Here is a 22575-nt window from a genome sequence, read left to right on the forward strand (position 1 = left end):
CTGCTCTGTTCCTGATTCCTGCTACAGCCAAGTCCTACCTTCATGTTCCAGCATTTTAGTCTTGCTTACAAGCTTCAGTCCAGCATTCAAGCTCCGGTCTGGTTTTTCAGCTTCTGTACAGTTTTCAAGCTTCAGTCCAGCTTTCCAGCTCCTGCCTTGTCTGTCTCCAGTCTGAGCCTGTATTGCCCCAGTCTTAGTTTGGGTGATTTGCCTGCTGCTAGCCATATTCTGGCAGCGGTCCAAGGGCTCTCTTTCTTCTTGAGTGACACAAATATTGATGTGGCCATGTGAAAGGGGATTAAGAAATCATCAAGCTGAGTAACATCCTATATAATAAAAAGCACCTCCAACGTTCTGAAGCTGACTCCATGAAAGTGAAGCCTTGAAGCATTCGTGCTCTTGCTGTATCCATCTCCTGAATTGACGTCACGTACTTCTGGGTTCGTCACAAACAGCAGTGACCAATCAGTGGAAGGGAACGCTGCAGAGTTGCCAGGCCATGAAACGCGACGTCACACGCATGAGGGTGTCGTTGTCCCTCCCTTCCTCCCTCCCTCCTAGTTCCAAGCCCCCTCCCTCCAAATTTTAAAAGTCGTCTTCACTTACCAAGTTGGGTTTACGGCAGCTGGCAGCAGCAGTAAAAGGTGTGTAGGCTTGGCCCTTCTCTCTCTCTCAGCTCTGGTCCCGCCCTTGCGGAAACAGGAAATGAGGGCGGGACCAGAGCTGAGAGAGAGATAAGGGCCGAGCCTGCATGCCTTTTACTGCTGCTGACGGCCGCCATAACCTCGACTTCGTAAGTGAAAATGGCTTCTAAAATTCGTAGGGAGGGGTGCTGGAACTGGGAGGGAGGGAGGGAGGAAGGGAGGGGCGAGGGAGGGGGGATCCTGGAGCTGGGAGGGAGGGGGGACCCTGAAACTCGGAGGGAGGGAGAGGGACCCTGAAACCCGAAGGGAGGGAGAGAGGGGGGACCCTGGAGGAAGGGAGGGAGGGGGGACCCTGAAACCCGGTCCCCTGGAGGGAGAGAGGGGACAACCCTGGATCTCAAAGGGAGGGAGGGGGGGCGACCCTGGAACTCAGAGGGAGGGAGGGGAATACCCTGGAACACAGAGGAAGGGAGGCATGGAGGGAGGGGATGACCCTGGAACTCAGAGGGAGGGAGGGGGGGACGATCCTGGAACTCAGAGGGAGGGAGGGAGGGAATGATCCTGGAACTCAGAGGGAGGGAGGGAGGGAATGACCCTGGAACTCAGAGGGAGGGAGGGAGGGGATATCCTGGAACTCAGAGGGAGGGAGAGAGGGGATGATCCTGGAACTCAGAGGGAGGGAGGGAGGGGACGACCCTGGAACTCAGAGGGAGGGAGGGGATGACCCTGGAACACAGAGGAAGGGAGGCATGGAGGGAGGGGACGACCCTGGAACTCAGAGGGAGGGAGGGGGGACGATCCTGGAACTGAGAGGGAGGGAGGGAATGACCCTGGAACTCAGAGGGAGGGAGGGGATGATCCTGGAACTCAGAGGGAGGGAGGGAGGGGATGATCCTGGAACTTAGAGGGAGGGAGGGAATGACCCTGGAACTCAGAGGGAGGGAGGGGATGATCCTGGAACTCAGAGGGAGGGAGGGAGGGAGGGGATGATCCTGGAACTCAGAGGGAGGGAGGGAATGACCCTGGAACTCAGAGGGAGGGAGGGGATGATTCTGGAACTCAGAGGGAGGGAGGGAGGGAGGGAGGGGATGATCCTGGAACTCAGAGGGAGGGATGACGACCCTGGAACTTGGAGGGAGGGGGGATGACCTGGAACTCGGAGGGAGGGAGGGGGGACGACCCTGGATCTCAGAGGGAGGGAGGGGGGTACGACCCTGGAACTTGGAGGGAGGGAGGGAAGGGGGGACAACCCTGGAACTCGGAGGGGGGACGACAACCCTGAAACTTGGAGGGAGGGAGGGAAGGGGGGACAACCCTGGAACTCGGAGGGGGGACGACAACCCTGAAACTTAGAGGGAGGGTGGGAGGGGGGGCCATGGCACACACTCTCATTCTCACACACACAGTCTCGCTCTCACAGTGTCACATCCATGGTTGTGACTCCTCTTTTACTCACCTGATTCCCCAGAGTGCAGCTTCCGGAATGGCTCCTGCCTGGCCAGTTTCCAAGATGGCTTCCGCCTGTTCTGTTCCAGTTTCCAAGATGTCTGTCCTTCCTGTGTGCTCACTTCCTATGTGTTCCAAGCCTCTTCTTGGTGTCAATGTGTTTCCTGCTTCTGTCCTGCAGTAGGTGACATCATCAGTGAGAGCCTTCATAAGGAAGTGCTGTGCTGGCATTCAGGGCCTTTGCATTGCCAAATGCCAAAAGGTCGTCAGGTTAGTCAGTGTACTGTTGCGCTGCTACTTAGCCTTTCTCTGGGTTCCTGCCCATCTGCTATTTTTGTCTGTGGACTGCTAGTCCTTCCATGTGTGCTCCTGCCCTTCTGCTTTGTGTCTGTGGACTGCTAGTCCTTCTATTGCCTTACTCTGTGTTTGGAGTCTGAAGCTTCAGCCATTTACTCTCTGTCTGTGTTTGGAGCTGCTGAAGCTTCAGCCTTAGTTCTGTTATCCCTGGTTTATTCTATTGTCTGCTGCCTGCCCAAAGACTCTGCTACTTCCTGGTTTATTCTCCTGTCTACTGCCTGCTCCAAGACTCTGGTATCCCTGGTTTATTCTACTGTCTGCAGCCTGCCCAAAGACTCTGCTAGTTCCTGGTTTATTCTTTTGTCTGCTTCTGCCTAGCTTGTATTTAAATCCTGAATCCTGCTTCTGACCAGCTTATGTCTTTATCCTGAGTTCTGCTTCTATCTAGCTTGTATGTATATCCTGAGTCCTGCTTCTGACCAGTTTATGTCTTTATCCTGAGTCCTGCTTCTGCCCAGCTTGTGTGTATATCCTGAGCCCTGCTTTTGCCCAGCTTGTATGTATGTCCTGACCCCTGCTTCTGTCAAGCTTGTATGTATATCCGAGCCCCTGCTTCTGCCTAGTCTTTGTGTTTACCCTGTCTGCTTAGTCTGTCTTGCGTTCTTGCCTAGTGGCTGCGTAGCAGCCTTCAGTCCTAGTCTAGTTCCTAGCCATGTCTCCTTCGTGTATCCTAGACCCAGGGTGGGTCCTCTGGGTCTTCAGTTCCTGCCCTGTTCTGTCCTGCAAGTCCTGCTGGCCACCTGCACTCAGGGGCTCAACTCCTGAGGAATGGTGGTCAAGCGCAGGTGAAGCTGTTCTGCCTGTTCTAACTGCAACTCCAGTCCGGAGTTCCAGTCCTGCTCTTCCTTGTATCCGGTTCCAGGGTGGTCTTGCCTGCCTCTGCCGCTCCTCGGCAGTGGTCCAAGGGCTTACGAATTCCGGTTCTGCCTCGAGAACCCAACACACAGACACACTCGCACCCAGTCTCACTCTCTCTCTGTCACACACACTGGCACATTCACTCTCTCTCTCTCTCTCTCACACAGTCACTCTCTCACACACACTCTCTCAAACATACACACTCCAAGGAAAACCTTTCTAGCGCCCGTTTCATTTGTTTCAGAAATGGGCCTTTTTTTACTAGTGCTTCAATAAAATGCAATCTACAAACACCTTGACTTTTCTGCATCTAGTTTAATCCTCCCCAAGACACACACACACACATACACAATTAATCAAAATTGTGATCTGACATCAGTGATGTACATACTCTACATACTGAAGATTTGCATGTCTTCAGAGCAAAGTTAAGGGCCAATTTTCCAATAAATTGATCTCTTTTAAGATGCAGTCCCCTAAATCTGGCTATCAAAGTCAGCAAACTTCTTTAGCTTTCAGAGAGCAGTACAGTTTAGGATGCAAAGTACTTCTGTGCACTACAGAGGAGTGGGACTTCGGTGTGATTTTATGTAATAGTGTTAAGGAGGTGAAACAGGTAGAAAAGGTAACATTGAAAAGTAGCAGGATGCTTGGATGCATAGGGAGAGGAATGGTCAGTAAGGAAAAAAAACAAAAGAGGCTATAATGCCTCTATATAAGACTTCATTTAGAGTACTATGTGCAATTCTGCAGACCACACCTTCAAAAAGATATAAACAGGATGGAGTCAATCCAGAGGGCAGCTACTAAAATGGGCAGCTTTCTACGTTCTTTGAAGTGCATTATAATTCATTCTGCAGTGAGAAAACAAACTCTTGTGACAATGCACAGAAAATAAAGATCTAGTAGTAATAAGCAACCTTTGAAAAATTCTTTGATAACAGTTTATCAAAACTACATTGTACATATAAAGTTAAAATGCTTTTAAGCCCAATTTATCACTTTATATATCATTTGTACAGAACAAACTATAGAGTTAGTTTAAGGGCTCAAAATGGTGGAGTCTAATGAAAACACACATAGGTTCCAGACTATATTGCCTTAACTGCTAGCAAGACAAAACAGTAAGTTTCATCATTTGGACTATATGCTTTCTTATTTTTAAGAGGCTTCGGTAAATTCAGTGCTGGTGGAAAAATGTAAAGATTGAGAGCACATAAAAAGTAAAACCCATGTGATGTCACATCTCTACTGTGTTGTGCACCCTAATGCATGAAAACTGTCAAAGGCAACCCTATAGAAGAAATACTTGATGCTCCCATTGGCCAAATGAAAATATGACTGACAAAGTGGGTGTAGTGGCTTGGGGATTTCCAGAAATACAGTTGTGAAGTAGCATGCCTCCTTTTAACCGTGGGAAAAAGAAGTGTGCCTTAGAGGATGCATACTTTGCTCCTGCTATATATTTGTTCCCACAATCCCTGCCAGCCCTAAATCTTAGAAGGAAAACCCCACAGGGAGTTTCCTTTTGAAAATTAACTTGCAGTAGTAGTGCCTTCATCTTCATTTTACTTCAAGGAAGTATCAACAGTTTTAATGGTTATCTCACCCTGATTCCTGCATATGCTATTTTGTTACTTCCTGTATGTTATGTAGAATATAAAACTTCAATAAAGAAAAAAAATCTAAATTAGCTTGCAGATCCATGGGTATAAGCTATCCAGACATATCAAAACTGCCCCATAAACGTCATTATCAAGAAACAATTCATCTATTTAGGTCACGATTCATTATCACAAAAACCTTGAATATCTGAAAATTTGTTGGTTTCATAAGATCTTGTTATTTGACTAAGTTTTCATTGCCCAAAATTCTTTTAATAGCGAGCTTATCCAGAACAATCCAAAACATTGTTGGTCCCAACTATTTCAGACAGATGGTGCTCTTCTGTAGCAAAAATCAACAGCAAGTCTTCCTTTCTTGATGTGTTTTAGCAGAATTAGTTATTTTCTCAGGATTCCACTATCCATTTAAGATTTATGTGGCAATCCAGTTTTCATTCATAAACTTATGAATTCAAAAATAATGTACATTTATGTTTAATTTTTTTTTCACTTAGTGTAAAACTCTACTTTTTTTTTTTTGCTACAACACTTAGGGGTCCTTTTATTAAGCAGCGAGAAGCCCACATGTGGCAATCTGGAACTACAGCTTAAATTTACGATATAGATTTTTGGAAGAACATGAGTACAACTGGAATGGACTATGTAAAGTATGATTTTTAAAATAATGATGGAGTAATTAATATTAATAAAGAGTGGATTTTGTTAAAATTATATCTATTCTTACAAGGTTTTGTGTTACAAATTTGGTGGAATAGTTAATATAATTGTTCCCTTGTGGTAGTTCAAATCTGGAACTACTGCCACCCCAATGTGGGCGCCGGTGGTAGTTCACCCCCAGCGCGTGGCATTTCCAGCACTAGGGAAAATAGGTCCCTATCTTTTATCTCAGCAGTTACTCAGCGACGATGGTCATACAAATTTCTGTGCAATTATTCGTAACTACAAAATTTAGCTCTCTGATGAGGAAACAGTCTACTCTTATTACAAAAATAAAACAACAATAAAAATAACATCATAAGTTCATGCCAATAGATTTTCTGGCAGATAACAGAAAACAATTTATTTTCATCCCTTCCAAATCAAGCATATCAATTTTATCCTTCTCCTGCCCCTCTTCTTTAGAGAGTAGATTTCACCTTTATATATATATATATATATATATATATATATATATATATATATATATATATATGATAAAGATTTGTTGTCCTATTCTATTTAAAGACACAGGGACTGAACCCGGCTATAAGCAACATATATATATAAAGAGAGCAAATACTAATAAAATAGGTGACTCTTTCTCCTATCCAGATCCATACTGTTGGAACCAGTTTATTGATGTGACTGGTTCCAACAGTGTGGCTCCTGTGACATCCTTATCTCCTTTTGGTCACCCCACCTTTTCTTCTCCTATCTTGTACAGCAGAGGTGTGGTATTCTTCTATGTTTTACTTTCCTCCTTCTCTTCACCATTCTCATAAACAGCATTCTATTCTCCTGCTACCATCAAAATTCTTGAGGACTGTCCCATCCATCCTACTGGAGTATTACAATGGGATCTCTTGGAACATCCTTCTCAACATACAGCTTAGTTCCTTATACTATAGAGGGGTTGTCTTGGATTTTATTGAGCTACACCCACAAATAAAACTGAGCACTTCCAATTTCTTTCACCTTCTAATTTTGTTGTACAGCTGCTACTGGTGTATATAATAGCACATAGTACTCTGGAATGCAAGTTATACTCTCTTTGGAAACTTTCACTTTCTAACGGAGGAAACGATTTCAGAAATTCTGCACAGTGCTCTCGTACTATTTATATTTGCAGACTGCTTCCTTTCCTTTGCCAGTGATTGACCACTCTGTTTAGGATAAGGTGCAGAGTCACCATCAGTCTAAAAAACCTCCTTGTAATTTTAAAGATATGCTGAATAAATTGTTTTTCATTTAATCATCACGTTTTTAGTTTTTTTTACACTTTTACACTTATCTGATTTGTGGCATATGCAGTCGGGAAGACAAGTGTAAAAGTGTAAAAGTGTAAAAAAAACTAAAAACGTGATGATTAAATGAAAAACAATTTATTCAGCATATCTTTAAAATTACAAGGAGGTTTTTTAGACTGATGGTGACTCTGCACCTTATCCTAAACAGAGTGGTCAATCACTGGCAAAGGAAAGAAAGCAGTCTGCAAATAGAAATAGTGCGAGAGCATTGTGCAGAATTTCTGAAGTCTTTTCCTCCGTTAGAAAGTGAAAGTTTCCAAAGAGAGTATAACTTGCATTCCAGAGTACTATTTGAAAAAATATACATAGCAAGTTCCAACTTAGAGATTAATTGTATATAATAATATAACTATTTCAGAAGAGTAAATGGAAAAGTACCATTATCTACTATGCGGATGTATTAGTATTATTTGGATTATTTACTGCCTATGTAAAGACTCAAGGCAATATATAGCAGGGATATGCAGGACATACACAATAGTAAGATTAAGGTGATTTGCATATGATTTTTTAGACCAACAGCAAGATACTTGTTAAAGAAAAAGGAATACTTAAAGCTATTAAATAAAGAAATTTTTAAAAAAGTGTCCTTTCACTAAACTGTGGTAAGCACCTGCATGCGCTTACCACAGCTTAAAAGTGCTTATTATGGGATGCCCCGATGCTCAAAAGTCTAGTGCTGTTCTGAATAGCGCCGTAAAAATACCACCGGAACAGCACAGAAAAACAATGCTCTAATGCTCAACGCTAATGAGATGCAAATATAGGCACACTCATAGCGTTGACAATTAGGGAGTTAGGAGGGAGGATTGTGCTTGGCGCATGCACAGAAAAGTTCTGCATTAAGCTCAGATCCTGAGTTCATGCACCTGGTAAAACTCAAACGTGAAGCACACATTGGCGTCTGTTTTCTGCGGCCTAAATATAAGAATTTTTATTTTTTTTCAGATGCTGGAAACAGACACCAAAGTGTGTTTATATTAAATGCAGGAAACGGATGCCAATGTGTGTTTTCAATAGGCATTTATTTATTTATTTGTTAGTATGACTGCAGGAAAGAGATGCTAATGTGTGGGGGTCTGCTGTTTCTCACAACCAGCGCTTAAGGGCTTGCACGGGCAAGGCAATCAAAACCAGCAAATTTTGCAGAAAGAAGCATAAGAGAAGCATGAGGATCATGGGAAAATCTCTTTTTCAACACGCTAAAGCCTGATTTGACCTGCCATTATTTTTTCACAGCGGTAATGTTTAGGGCACTCTTTTCTGAGCATTGGGGAGGAATACAAAATGATCTCATTAATATGAGCTTGACTACATTTGCATGCTATCTGTACTAAGGCCTGCCACACACACACATTGTTTTCCACGCTAGAGCACTCTGAACGTTCTGCACAGGTAAATGCAGGCACCAATACGGCTCTAATGGCCTCTAGCAACCGCGTTTACTTTTGAGCATCAGGGCCTGAGTGGAGGAGTGGCCTAGTGGTTAGGGTGGTGGACTTTGGTCCTGGGGAACTAAGGAACTGAGTTTGATTCCCGGCACAGGCAGCTCCTTGTGACTCTGGGCAAGTCACTTAACCCTCCATCGCCTGCCGCATTGAGCCTGCCATGACTACTTACTACTACTACTACTTAACATTTCTAGAGCGCTACTAGGGTTACGCAGCGCTGTACAAATTAACAAATTAACAAATCAGGATGGTTCCTGCTCAGGAGAGCTTACAATCTAAAGGACGAATGAGTGGGAAAGTGCGGGGTACAAATGTAACAAAAAAAAAAAAAAAACCTAACATTGACTTTCATCAGTTAGTTTAGTGGAAAAGAGTCGAGGATTTGGAGTGGACAAATAGATTTGCATTTGGGATATGTGTGATCACATATCCAGCCGAAAATTACATAGTGCATAAATGAATGGTTCAGAAAATACCAAAAATAGTTGGCAAAGCAGAGAGAAAACTTGTTCTAATACTGCTTAGAATACCAGAATTACTTCTGAGAAAATCTGCACAACCTCACAAGTAGAATCTGTGCAGAATTCTGCATCTGTCACACAGAACTTGGACAGGGCCAAGAAACAGGAATGGAGTAAAACATGCTGGGACCAAGGTCAGAAATTTGTGAATGGATCCCGAAGTCTGCCAGAAGACTGTACCACTTTCAGGTTTAAGAATCTTGGGGGCTCCCTGTGGTATAGAAACCCAGGGCAACTGACCTCTTTGCACCCACTAACAATGGCCCTAAGAGGAGGAAGCCATAGTATTAGTGCTCTGCCCCCCCCCCCCCCCGAAATGCCCACAATACCATCCAATTGAACATGCATAACGTTTGACCGTATAACAACTTATACAATCAAAAATTCCAAGCTCTTAGTAAGTTGGTCTTAGCTGCCAAATACTTTTGAATATCAGACCCACTGAAATGTTGTTTGTTTGTTTGTTTTTTAAATTACAGAAAGTAGAGCTAAACTGTAATATCTAAGACTCAATTCTGCTGGAGCTATCTTTGGAATATATATCCTGGATATATTGAGGTGTTGCCAGTATTTTAATATAAGGAGACGGTGTAACCTGTAGGGTTGTACCTTGTAGACTACTGTTGACAATACGATATGTGGGACATTATTACATTATAAAGTCCAGAGGATTGCTGTTTGAGGAGATTTGTTGGGGGAATGTGAGATTTATCTATTTGAAAGTATGGATGTAAAGATACATTAATTAATAAATAACAATGAAGGAATGTATATTGTAATATGTATAAATATAGTAAAAGGTAAACATTAGTCAAACTGATGGTTATATGATACAGGTGACTAATTAAAAGTGAGTGTAACCCTTGTAGTGATAGTATAATGAATATGCATGAGATTTATTTACATTCACTGCCTCCACTGTATGCAAATAGATCTCATGCATTTTCTTTGTGATAATCCTGAAAACCCAATTGGGTTATGGACCTCAAGGACTGACATTAAGCACCCCTTAATGTCTACGGATTCAAGGAGGCATGATACAGGTGTGGTATGAGAGAACATGTGTATTTCCCTATTTTACAATCAGAATACACGTGGATTTCAAAAAATATTTCCTCCTCACCATTTACACAGAAGTGCGAGCTAACAGCTCATTTGGAACTGGGGATCTTATGATTGAGGGGGTGATTGTGGTTTGTTTTTTTTCTCTGCCACTAACAAAAAGCTTAGAATTTGAGGTTTACAACTTTATAATTGGCTCCTCTTGTATATGTAAGTTTACAAACTCCATGATTACATGCTTAACATCCCAAGTGCATCTGCTCCTTTTTTTTTTTTTTTAATAAATGGCTGCTTCTGCTATATATGCAGCTACATACATACAGGTACTCCTGCACATCCAAGTATGCATTGTACAAAAGGCTTTGCATTCGGTGAACTTGTAAAAATACTCAAGAATTTGTTACTGTCCTGACTTGGATATCCTATGCAAAATGGGGTTTGAAATACCTCCCAATAGAGTTTCCTGTTAACTGACTTGACTTATGAAGAAAGTGGTATCATTTTAAACTTTCAAGTACTGTAAATCCTTGCAATAAAGAGTACGATGACAGTTTTGATGGACAGTGAACTACTGATGTGTATGAAGTGTCAAACTAGCCATGACATTTAATCAAATGGAACTGCCAGAAGCTAGCCTTGCAATGACCCAACATTACCTCAGATGAAGCACAATTATCAACACATAAAAGACTACAGAGTTGCTTTTCCATTCATTTTTGTTCCATGAGGCAATGAATTTGGTGTCTTCATCTGACATAAAATGAAATCTTGTTAACCTCAGAATAAGCAGAATGCACTCAATGAAGGTTCATGCTTGCTCTAATAAATTTTAATCCTTCATCTATAGTGAGGTACTGAATTGTCTTCCATTCCTAGAAAAGCCTTGGACAATCTGCTGACACTAACTATGCTGCTATGCAAAATACCTGCTTATATTTGCGTAATGTTTAATTTATCAAATGAATAGCCAAAGAGCTGCCCGACCCTGACTTTACTAGTTGAGGACGATATAATGCCTTTGTATCGCTCCATGGTGCAACCGCACCTCAAATATTGTATTCAATACTGGTCATCACATCTCAAAAGAGATATAGTGGAATTAGAAAAGGTGCAGAGAAGGGCGACAAAAATGATAAAGGGGATGGGATGACTTCCCTATGAGGAAAGGCTAAGGCTCTTCAGCTTGGAGAAAAGACAGCTGAGGGGAGGTATGATAGAGGTCTATAAAATAATGAGTGGAGTGGAGTGGAAAGGGTAGACGTGAAGCACCTATGATCCACAAGATTCTCAATGGTGAATCTCCAAGCTATATGTCCAACCTGATCGATCTTCCAGCCAGGAACCGGTCCAACTCTTCTCGAACATATCTCAATCTTCATCTTCCCAACTGTAAAGGCCTCAAATACAAAACCTACTACGCATCCAACTTCTCTGTTTATAGGCAGCCAACTCTGGAATGCCATACCTCGACATATCCGAAAAACCAGCGAACACCTAACCTTCCAAAAGCTGCTGAAGACTTACCTATTCAAACAAGCCTACCCAAACGACCCTACAAAGTCTCAAACCTAACACACACCACAAACAATACCCACACTCCAATCCTTTCCCCACATTGCATACTATTGTCCCACTCTTTATAACTGTGTTATCTCCATGATACTTTGTACCATACTTTGTATTATCTCCATGATACTTTGTACCATACTTTGTACTATCTCTGTGATACTATGTACCATACTTTGTAAGCCGCACTGAACCTGCTATCGAGCGGGAAAGAGCGGGGTATAAATGCCACAAATAAATAAAATAAAATACTCTTTCCAAAAATACTAGGACTAGGGGGCATTCAATGAAGCTACAAAGTAGTAAATTTAAAATGAATCGGAGAAAACTTTTCTTTACTCAACGTATAATTAAACTCTGGAATTCGTTGCCAGAGAATGTGGTAAAGGCAGTTAGCTTAGCAGGGTTTAAAAAAAGGTTTGGACTGCTTCCTAAAGGAAAAGTCCATAGACCATTATTAAAACAGACTTGGGGAAAATCCACTGCTTATTTCTGGGATAAACTGCATAAAATGTTTTGTACTTTTTTGGGATCTTGCCAGGTATTTGTGACCTGGATTGGCCACTATTGGAAACAGGATGCTGGGCTTGATGGACCTTCAGTCTGTCCCAGTATGGCAATACTTATGTACTTATGTGACCTGCCAAGAGGCACTGTCTTGAAGGCACCAACTCATTTTATTTAGGCTAGTGAGTGTTCTCCCCTTGGATAAGTTATACCTATCACAGACGAAAGCAATAAGCAACAATCACAACCAGAAAATACTTGTGCTGTTCTAATGGATGTTTTTTCACTTGCTGGTGTTACTTGCTGATGTTACCCACTGTCACTCAAAAAGCAGATGTCACGATTTCAGTTTGCCCACAGTTAGGATTTAAACATGATATCTAGTTTTGCTGCAGTTTTCATTCCAGAGCTAGTGGCAGAAACCTGATTTCAGTGAACAACAGCATCATCTCAGAACTTTTGTTTCTCAGCTGAAATTTGGCTTATTGTAACAAAATGTTCGTTCACAGAGATTTGGTAGTTTCAGGGCAGTTTTGTCACTGTGTTTATCACTATGTGGTCTTTTCTTTTAGACATCCTGTGCAGACTTTCTTGACATTATTGTTAAGTGTGAGCTCTCAATCTGTAACCCCAGGTGAGATATTTTAAAGAATTTTTAGTAATCTACATAGGTTTTTTCATTGATCAGTTTTTCATATTTACCTGTCTTATACTTGGAGTGGGTTTTTTTGGTGGGAGGGGGTTAGTGACCACTGGGGGAGTCAGGAGAGGTGATCCCCGATTCCCTCCAGTGGTCATCTGGTCAGTTGGGGCACTTTTTTGGGACTTGGACCTGAAAAAAAAGGTCCAAATAAAGCGGACCAAATTCTCGTCCAAAACGCCCTTCTTGTTTCGATTATCAGCTAAAGACGCCCATCTGTCCTCGGCCAATAACCATGCCCCAGTCCCACCTTCACCACGCCTCCGACACGCCCCTGTCAACTTTGTTCGTTCCTGCGACGGAAAGTGCAGTTGAAGACGACCAAAATCAGCTTTCGATTATACCGATTTGTTCGCCCACGGGAGAAAGACACCCATCTCCCGATTTGGGTCGAAATATGGGCGTCTTTCTCTTTCAAAAATAAGCTGGATAGTCTAACCTAGATATAAATATAGCATGTATTAATGAATGACGGGCTATGTCCTCCAAGAATCCTTTTAAAGTACAAATCTGACACAACATGAAAAACATTTAGTGACTAACCTGCAAAGTATGCGTCACCAAATATTGGTGCGCACTAACAAGCAGATGATCAAAAGCAAATGCATGTGCTAGAGGTCATTAGCGCCATACTATCACCCACGTTTGACGCCCTCTGATGATCAGAGCTGGTGAATGCGTGTAACAGCTCTGAACACAATGAGAATGCAAATGCATACAAAACAGGATATTACCCATTCCTCCCCTGCTCAGCAGGCAGCGTTCTACACAAGAGTGCTGCTCTTGTAGCAAACCCTACCCCAGCTTAGAGCTGGCATTAGGGTTTGGCAGGGCATTGGGGAGAAATGGGGAGACCCTGTCCATCAAGCACTTGCATGCTTACGGTTCCTCCAAATCCCTCCCAAAACAAAGAGGCTGTAGCTCCGGTGGAACTCCAGACCCCCCCTACTCCCCACCCACACACAGATGCTAACCCCTAGCCACACACCCCCAAAAAAACCTCCACTCGTACCTGAAAGCAGGAGGAGGGCGTAAGAACTCTCTCCTCCTGCAAGTGCAGCCTCAAAATGGCAGCGCTCTACCCTGCCCAGTGCATCCTTATATGGTACTAAAGCCCTGTCTAGTGCATTACAGGATGCACCAGGCAAGGCGCCGTAATTTTGAGGCAGCACTTGCAGGAGGAGGGAGTGCTCACTTCCTCCTCCTGCTTCCAGGTATGCAGGGGGGATTGGGGGCCTTGGGGCACTAGACCACTAGGATAGAGAGGGAGGGAGGGAAGGTGCTGCTGTCAAACAACTTCTGCAGGAGGATTGTGCCTTGGACGCATGCCCAGGCACAGTCCTCCTGCAGAAGTACTCCGATGACTGAGAACAGTAGATGGTAAGAGGCTATCTAGCCCAATGGGTGAAGTCAGTAGGCAGAAATTGCCGCCACAGTGGTTCACCCAAAACAATAGCAAAAGATTTTAAGAAATAAGGGACTGCCTATGCATGGTCCATCTGTAAAAATGCAAAAGCTGTTCCAGCTGGTAGGCAGTGACTTGAAAGGTGGAGGACAAAAGATTTTTTTTGTTTACTTATTTGATAGCTTTTTAATTTATTTGAAAGCTTCCCATATGTAGATATAAATATCATGAAATAAAAACTGAGTATCACTAAAACAGCTTCAAAAATTATTGCTGGAAGAAACAGCACTAATAAAGGCTGTTTTGTACTCATTGTTCTATACAATACAGTAAATACATGGCCAAATTTCAGTGAGGATATCCTATTTATTGATGGGTTCATCTTAATTCTTGTATAATCTGCCTTGGGAAGCCTGGTGTTATAAAGATTGAAGTAAAAATAAACTCTCCTTTCATTGAGGCACATGGAATCACATCACCTCATCTCTTTTGTACAAATGGATTATTCTGTTTTGAGCATGTTTCAGGGACAAGTGGTTTTCATAAGTCAAAACAATAAAAATAAATATTTCATGCAGATCTCTTTCTTGGTGGGGGTGGAGCAAGGTGACTGCGGTGCGGCAGGGGCTGGATGAGATTATTTGCAGTGGGGATGAGTTAGATACCTACAGGTATGGGGACGGGTTACATTCTAGTCCCCGTGCAATTCTCTAACTTAAAACTGCACTCCTTAATAGAATTATTCTCATACTGAATAGTAAATTTTTTTTCGGTGTGGTAACTGTAAGGAAACATGATAGAATGTTCCCAACTTTTAATGCACATGCAGGGCATTTCCTGTATCACTAAGGGCAAAGCTTTTCCTCACTTTAGTAAAAAGTCCCCTTAATTTGTTTTCAATAGGACTGTGGAGGCAGCCACCTTAAGATTCAGAACTTTTCATTCTCTAATGGGCGCCCTTTCCAGCTGCTTTACAATAATAAGCCCATATTTAAGAACAAAGTACAGGTGTTTTACAGAGAAGGAGCATATCTGCCTTTGCTCTGGGGAATGTCTTTGTTCTCAAAAGTAGAAGACGAACACAAAAATTTAGCAAAGGAGAAGAAGCACATTTAAGAAGGTTATCATTCACTCAATGAAGAAACCATGAAAATAGACATGCATACTCTTTTGAAGGTTTATCTCAGACTTCCCGGAATTCATTTTGCACAGGACAATGCGTGGGAACAAGAAAAAATAAATCACTTGTTTCAAAGCTGCTATTATGAAGAGTATAAACAAATGTGTGCATGCATGTACATGTCTTACAGGGGAAGGGAAGGAGGCAAAAAGGGATTTGTGTAGGATCAAAAATATTATGTATGTTAATACATTAACAGAACTTGCAGTTCCACAAGAAGATCAATGATTTCTAAATGCTCATTAACTGTGTATTTTAGTGGCTGATTCTAAGAGTACCTCTTCATTGCTTGAATTGCGAAGATAGAAAGAAAGACATCCCAATGGCCACCATTTGCTTTCTACCGCCTAAAGCAGCAGCCCTGTGATTCACACTGGTTAACCAGATGGTCTTAACAGGAAGCCATAAACCTTCAGATGCTGTAAGCTCCTCAACATATGGAAAGACATCTTGGATGACTGTTAGAGCAGCATTCATGTTACTTATAAACTATTAAAGCTCTTACATCAGTGATCGAGTTTTATCAGCTCAGATGTTGTTATCTTCATGCCAACAATTAGAATAACTAAACCCATGAATTTTTTTGCCATGGCCTATTGCAGAAAGCTCATTAGCCTTTCAATCACAGAATGTAAATACTGAGGGAATAATCTCCTTAACAAAACACCTAAGAGAAATATCTTAAGAAGTGCCTACTTTATTAAATAAACTCTCAGACCTGGCCCCAGTAGTACACAAATTTTCAAACAAAAATGTATACCAGCTCCAAATGTGTAAATGACTGTGTATACTCTATGGATGATGGGTACTTTGTAAAATAAAATATGTATACATCATAGCTCTGCTCAAACACCACTAGGAACACCTACACAGAGACCACAGAACAGTAAGCACAAACTTGTGATACACCATTTTATGCATGTATCCTGTATGCAATTAATTCATTCATTCAAGTATTTTTATACTGCTTAGACCTAAGCAGCTTACAGTTTCATTTTACAGGTATTGGTCTTTCCCTAGTTTGCTCACAATCTAAGTAGTGCATTGTACTACTACTGTACCTGGGGTAACAGAGGGTTAAGTGACTTGCCCAGGGTCACTCGGAGCTGCAAAGGGTACTGAACCTGGTTATCCACGATTTCAACCCATTGCCAACATCAGGCAGCAGTGGGAAACCAACCCAGTTCCCCAGGTCTCCAATGTCATAAAAAGCATTCTCCATGTGTAAACACATGCTTCACACATGGAAAAAAATCTTTATTAAATTACTCCACAAATGCAAACATTTATGAAACTTCTCAAAAGAAAAAGCTTACTTTTAAATGCCTATGAACCAAACGTTAGCACGCGCATAATCTTTTCTAGACTTCTTCAACAGAAAATTAGTTCCTTGATAATATTTGAACAGTGGTGTCTTTGCTTATGTAAGTAAAGGGTCTTTTTACTATGCTGCTGTAAACTCTAACACGTGTTTACTGCAGCACAAAAAGGGCTTACTGTGGGTATCCCACTGTAATTTCTGCATGTGCATGCGGTAACCACTGGGGACGGGTCTAGGGGTGCAGAGTGGACGTGTTCTGCGCTAATCAGTTAGCACAGTTACACTGCCGCATGCTAACCAATTAGTATGTGGTTAGCATGTGGGCCCTTACCACCTACATAATGGGTGGCTGTAGGAGCTCACATGCTAATGGGAAAATTAGTGTGTGGCCATTAATAATAGAAATAGAAAAATCAGCCATTTTACCTCTGCAGTAAAAATGGCGTTAGCACACAGGAACGACCCACTTAAGAATGCGCTAAGGCCACTTTTTACCAGAGTTTGGTAAAAAGGCCCCTAAATTTAATACCAAGGAAGCTCAGAAAGATGTGGACATTGTTCTAATTAGATTGTCCTAATTAGATTGTAAGTTCTGTCGAACAGGGACTGTCTCTTTGTGTCCATCGTACAGCGCTGCATACGTCTTGTAGCGCTATAGAAATGATAAGTAGTAGTAGTGCCTCTAAATGCCAGTACAGATGGTTATGCAATTTTGATATCAATCTTCTTAAGAATATTTCTATAATTTTCTCTCTCCTTTACAGGATCACCTCACAGGGGGAGGGGGGATGAATAAAAAGCTCATAAAAAATGCACAAACTTACAGTTATTCTTTCATCCTTGTCATCTAAATGGGACCCATCTTTCTTCCAGGAGATGGTGGGTTCTGGATGACCTCGTGGAGGCTGGCATTCCATCACTGCAGGTTCTCCTACAGCCACCATTACATCAGAAGGATTCTGTCTGAAGTCATCTCTTAGTACTAGAGAGATAATCAAGAAAATGATCTGGTTAATTTTTTTTTCTACTACTACTACTAATTCTACTTCCAATAACACTTTTTACTGTGTAGTAGCAATAACCACCAATGAGTTGTGTCTAAATTAGATTATTTCATATGCTAAGTTGCCAAATTCAATTTAAACAAAAAAAAAAAAAACAACAAACAAACAAACAAACAAACAAAAAACCACACACTTCCGGTAAGCAAGAAGGTTAAAATGAATTGTGAACAGATGTGACATATTGATTTAAAAAAAGAAAAGTATAAAGATCCAATTCTTTTAAAGACTATCCTACTGTTTTGCCTATTAATTCTACCGTATATGGTCCTCTTACCTTATATACAGGCGAACAAAAAGAATACAAAATGTTTGGAAGTATAGTTTTAGAACAGTGGTCCTTGGGACACACCAAGCCAGTCAGGTTTCCATGACAACCACAATGAATATGCATGAGATAGACTGTTATAACAATGAAGGTAGGGCATACAAATCCCTCTCATGTATATTTACTGTGGGTTTCCTAACAACTTGATTGGCTAGGTGTGCCCTAAGGAATTTGTTGAGAAACCCTGTTTTAGAATAAGGGTTATGTGAACGCCTAAAACTTTTAATTTATTTGAACAGAAAATGATACTACATTTCTAAAGCTTTATTATTTCCAATATGTGTCCTTAATCTCAGTATGTATAACTGACTGTAAATACTTTGTAGAACATGCATGCTGGTCATATAGGAAAAATTCCAAAATAGTTGAGGCTCTTAGGGCTCCTTTTACAAAGCTGCGCTAGCAATTCTGGCGCAGCAAATGCGACGAAGCCCATTCAGTTCCTGTGGGCTTTATCACATTTGATGCACGGGAACCACTAGTACGGCTTTGTAAAAGGAGCCCATAGTTTTTATCATAACCCTTGTTTATTTCCTTCCAGATAAAGCATGCTTTCTATATAGCACTATTATTATTATTATTATTATATAATAAATATTTTTTTTTCATTAAGGTCTTATTAGTTTCCTTAAAAATATCCCACACTAAAGTAGACTGAGCCAAAAGCTTTGTGGCAATATTGTATTACCAAGGCATCCAAGCCTGGAACTTTTGTCCAGGCATAAGAGGATACAGCAATTGGATATGGCTTAAGAAATGAGCATAAAAATGAATACACATAGAATTTGTATTTAGATCTTGCCAGTTTAAACAGTAACCAAAATTGTTCCAAAGGAATGAGCCAATAAAGACAGTATTTACCCATCTTATTATCCTCCCAGAATCTTATTAACCTTCCAGAAAGGGAGTAGCCAGTCACCAGTTGGATGGTGTCCAGCAGGAGAGAAGATTAGGAGTTCAGAATGCTCTTTCCTTAAGCTCTAGCTCCCCAGTTGAAATATCCAGAAATTTAATGTTTAATTTCACAAAAGATTTTGCACTACAAAGTTTACAACAAAAACATTTTTTTGCTACTTACTAGCATATAGAGCATGTTAGTTTCCGTTTTATCTTGGCTAGACAACAAAGATACAACAGCAGTTTTAATCTGAAATTCTTGACTGTGTGGGAAACAGACATTTTAACGCTGATTAGAATTAGCTCAAACTTGTTCCTTAACCAAAAAAAAAAAAAAAAAATTCCCATTAATCTGCTCTTCTTTTCCATGAAGAGAAATATGTTGTGCTTGAGCAGGATTAAGAAAAAAACCACAAGGTATGTGACATGAGAAGAAAGAAATACAAAAACAAGCAGAAAAAATGATGTTCTACACAAGTTCTTCAATTGCAACTGATTTATCAATGACTGTTCCTGAGACACAAACTCAAGTTTATAAATAGGTATTGGATAACAAAGCCAAGACATTAGAGAAGCATTAACACACATTAAAATATAGGGTGTGCTTTCTGTACACTTTCATAAACAGAAACACATGCAAACAAGGTCAACAAAGACGTTACCCTTTATTTCTATGTATTTAATGAACTACCATGGCAATTACACTACCACACTCAAAAGAGCAAAATCAACATAATCTTGTGGCAATTAGGGAGAAGTTACTAAGCTGTGGTAAAATATCACATTTTCTTCAGCTTAATTTACCACAGAATTCACTAACCTATAGTAACTCAGGGTCAGATGCACTAAACTTAACGAGCCAGCAATGACCTAATGTATGTTACAATCCTATCTATCATGCAGGAACCAATACACACTACCACAATGTATTCTTCTTTATCATGTATGTATGCACCTTAATGTAATGCCTTCTGTACTCTGCTACCCGGAAATGGCAACCGCCATTACGGCACATGTAAGCCACATTGAGCCTGCAAATCGGAGGGAAAATGTGGGATACAAATGCTACAAAATAAATAAATAAACCAGTTCTAGCCAGTCTAGCAAGCAAGTAGTAAAACAACACATGCAGAAAAGGGTTCGCCGAGCCATTTTCCTGTCATGGTAGCAGCTAACGAAAACGGAATGCAAATGATCTACAGGATATTATAATGAGCTAATTAGTATTATAATGCGCATGCAAGGCAGATGCACAGCCGTTTTCCGACCGCATGCACCGTGGAAAACCTAACGCGAGGCCTGCACCTCTCATTGGGGCTGCGCCGGACCCATGCAGAGGAGGACGCCCATCACAAAAATCGGAAGAAAAATCCAAGTGCTCGTCAGGGACATCCTTTTTTTTTTTTTTTTTTAAAGTGAAGGACGTCCCTGACGAGCACGTGGATGTTTTTCCCTTCAGATTTTGTGATGGGCGTCCTTCTCTTGGACGTGTTTTCCTTACGTGACCGAAATGACCACCTCCAAGAATCGGGGATCGGGACATGCGAGGGCACCCAAATCAAAACTATTTGGATGTCCCTTTCAATTATGCCCCTCCAGGTCTCTCTCAGCCATCACAGCGCGTTTAGCAACGGATTTTCCGAAGTCTATCTTAATAATAGCTTATGGACTTTTCTTTTAGAAACTTGTTCAAACCTTTTTTAAACCCTGCTAAGCTAACTGCTTTTATCACATTCTCTGACAATGAATACCAAAGTATAATTGCATGTTTAGTGAAGAAATATTTCTACAATTTCATTAAAACATAATACTTGGTAGCTTTATTGCATGCCCCCTAGTCCTTGAATTTTTGAAAAGAGTACACAAGCGATTCATGTCTACCTGTTCCACTCCACTCAGTATTTTATAGACCTCTATCATATCTTTATCTCTCCACACCAGACATCACTGCGGTAACCCAGGCCAAAGTATCGGCCTGCTTATCCGACATTGCTGCCTGGATGTCCAGCCACCACCTGAAACTGAACATGGCCAAGACCGAGCTTATTGTCTTCCCACCCAAACCCACTTCTCCTCTCCCTCCACTCTCTACCTCAGTTGATAACACCCTCATCGCCCCCGTCTCATCTGCCTGCAACCTCGGAGTCATCTTCGACTCCTCCCTCTCCTTCTCTACGCATATCCAGCAGATAGCCAAGACCTGTCATTTCTTCCTCTATAACATTAGCAAAATTCGCCCTTTCCTCTCTGAACACACCACCCGAACTCTCATTCACTCCCTCATTACCTCTCGCCTTGACTACTGCAACCTACTCCTCACTGGCCTCCCACTTTGCCATCTATCCCCCCTTCAGTCCGTTCAGAACTCTGCTGCACGTCTTATCTTTCGCCTAGACCGATATACTCATATCACCCCTCTCCTCAAATTACTTCACTGGCTTCCAATCAGGTACCGCATACAGTTCAAGCTTCTCCTACTTACCTACAAATGCACTCGATCTGCAGCCCCCCCCCTTACCTCTCTACCCTCATCTCCCCTTACGTTCCTACCCGTAACCTCCGCTCTCAAGACAAATCCCTCCTTTCAGTACCCTTCTCCACCACTGCCAACTCCAGGCTCCGCCCTTTCTGCCTCACCTCACCCCATGCATAGAATAATCTCCCTGAGCCCATACACCAGGCCCACTCGCTGCCCATCTTCAAATCCTTACTCAAAGCCCACCTCTTCAATGTCGCCTTCGGCACCTAACCACTTTACCTCTATTCAAGAAATCTAGACTGCACCAACTTGACATTTCGTCCTTTAGATTGTAAGCTCCTTTGAGCAGGGACTGTCCTTTTTGTTAAATTGTACAGCGCTGCGTAACCCTAGTAGCGCTCTAGAAATGTTAAGTAGTAGTAGTAGTATATCTCCCTTTAGCCAGAATACTTGAGGTGCAGTCGCACCATGGAGCAATATAAAAGCATTATAATATTATCAGTTTTGTTCTCTATTCCTTTCCAAAGGTGCAGGACTTGAGCTCAAGGCCCTCAACCTCAAGAAGAGGTAAGAATTAAGATCTGGTCATCATAGGAGGGGGGGCGGTGGAGGGTTGAGAACAATGCCAGTTATTGAAGGTAATAGAGTGGAAGAGAGAAACGGTTATCGCAGAGAGGAGAGAAAGTGTGCCTCCATTAATAGCTCACCCTAGACTTCAGGAAACCCAGTGTTTCTAAAAATAGACCGGGTGATTATTAGAATAATTGATAGTCTAATGATATATTTATTTATTTATTTATTTACTTACTTACTTATTTATTTATTTATTTATTTGACAACAGTCTGGAAATGAAACAGAAGGGCCTAGGGGCAATGAAGTTGAATTCTAAACATAGATTCTGGAAGACTTTCTGGTCAAACCTAGTGTCACAGTCCTACTCTAATCAATTGTGGGATGTGAAAGTATGGATAGAAGTCCATGTCACAGTGCTGCAAATCTCTTCTATGCAGGCTGATCTCATATGGGTACTGATGCAGTCATAGCTCCGCTATTATGAGCTGGGACATAACCTTCCAGAGTCAGCTCAGCCTGGGAATAAATGAAGAAAATGTAGTCCTTTATAAACAGACAACATAGGTAGTTCCCCTTTTTGAAAACGT

General features: G+C 41.6%; 1 protein-coding gene across 2 annotated transcripts in view; it reads right to left on the reverse strand.

Moving 5' to 3' along the window:
* Positions 1-22575, reverse strand: part of ROBO1 (roundabout guidance receptor 1) — a 578749-nt gene that overhangs the window by 199285 nt on the left and 356889 nt on the right. For both annotated transcript variants that reach the window (XM_030204239.1, XM_030204238.1), the window contains exon 3: positions 17474-17631. In XM_030204239.1, the coding sequence (XP_030060099.1) occupies positions 17474-17631 (158 nt within the window). The remainder of the gene's footprint in view (positions 1-17473; positions 17632-22575) is intronic.

This window comes from Microcaecilia unicolor, chromosome 5 (assembly GCF_901765095.1).
Source record: "Microcaecilia unicolor chromosome 5, aMicUni1.1, whole genome shotgun sequence".
Taxonomy (NCBI): Eukaryota; Metazoa; Chordata; class Amphibia; order Gymnophiona; family Siphonopidae; genus Microcaecilia; species Microcaecilia unicolor.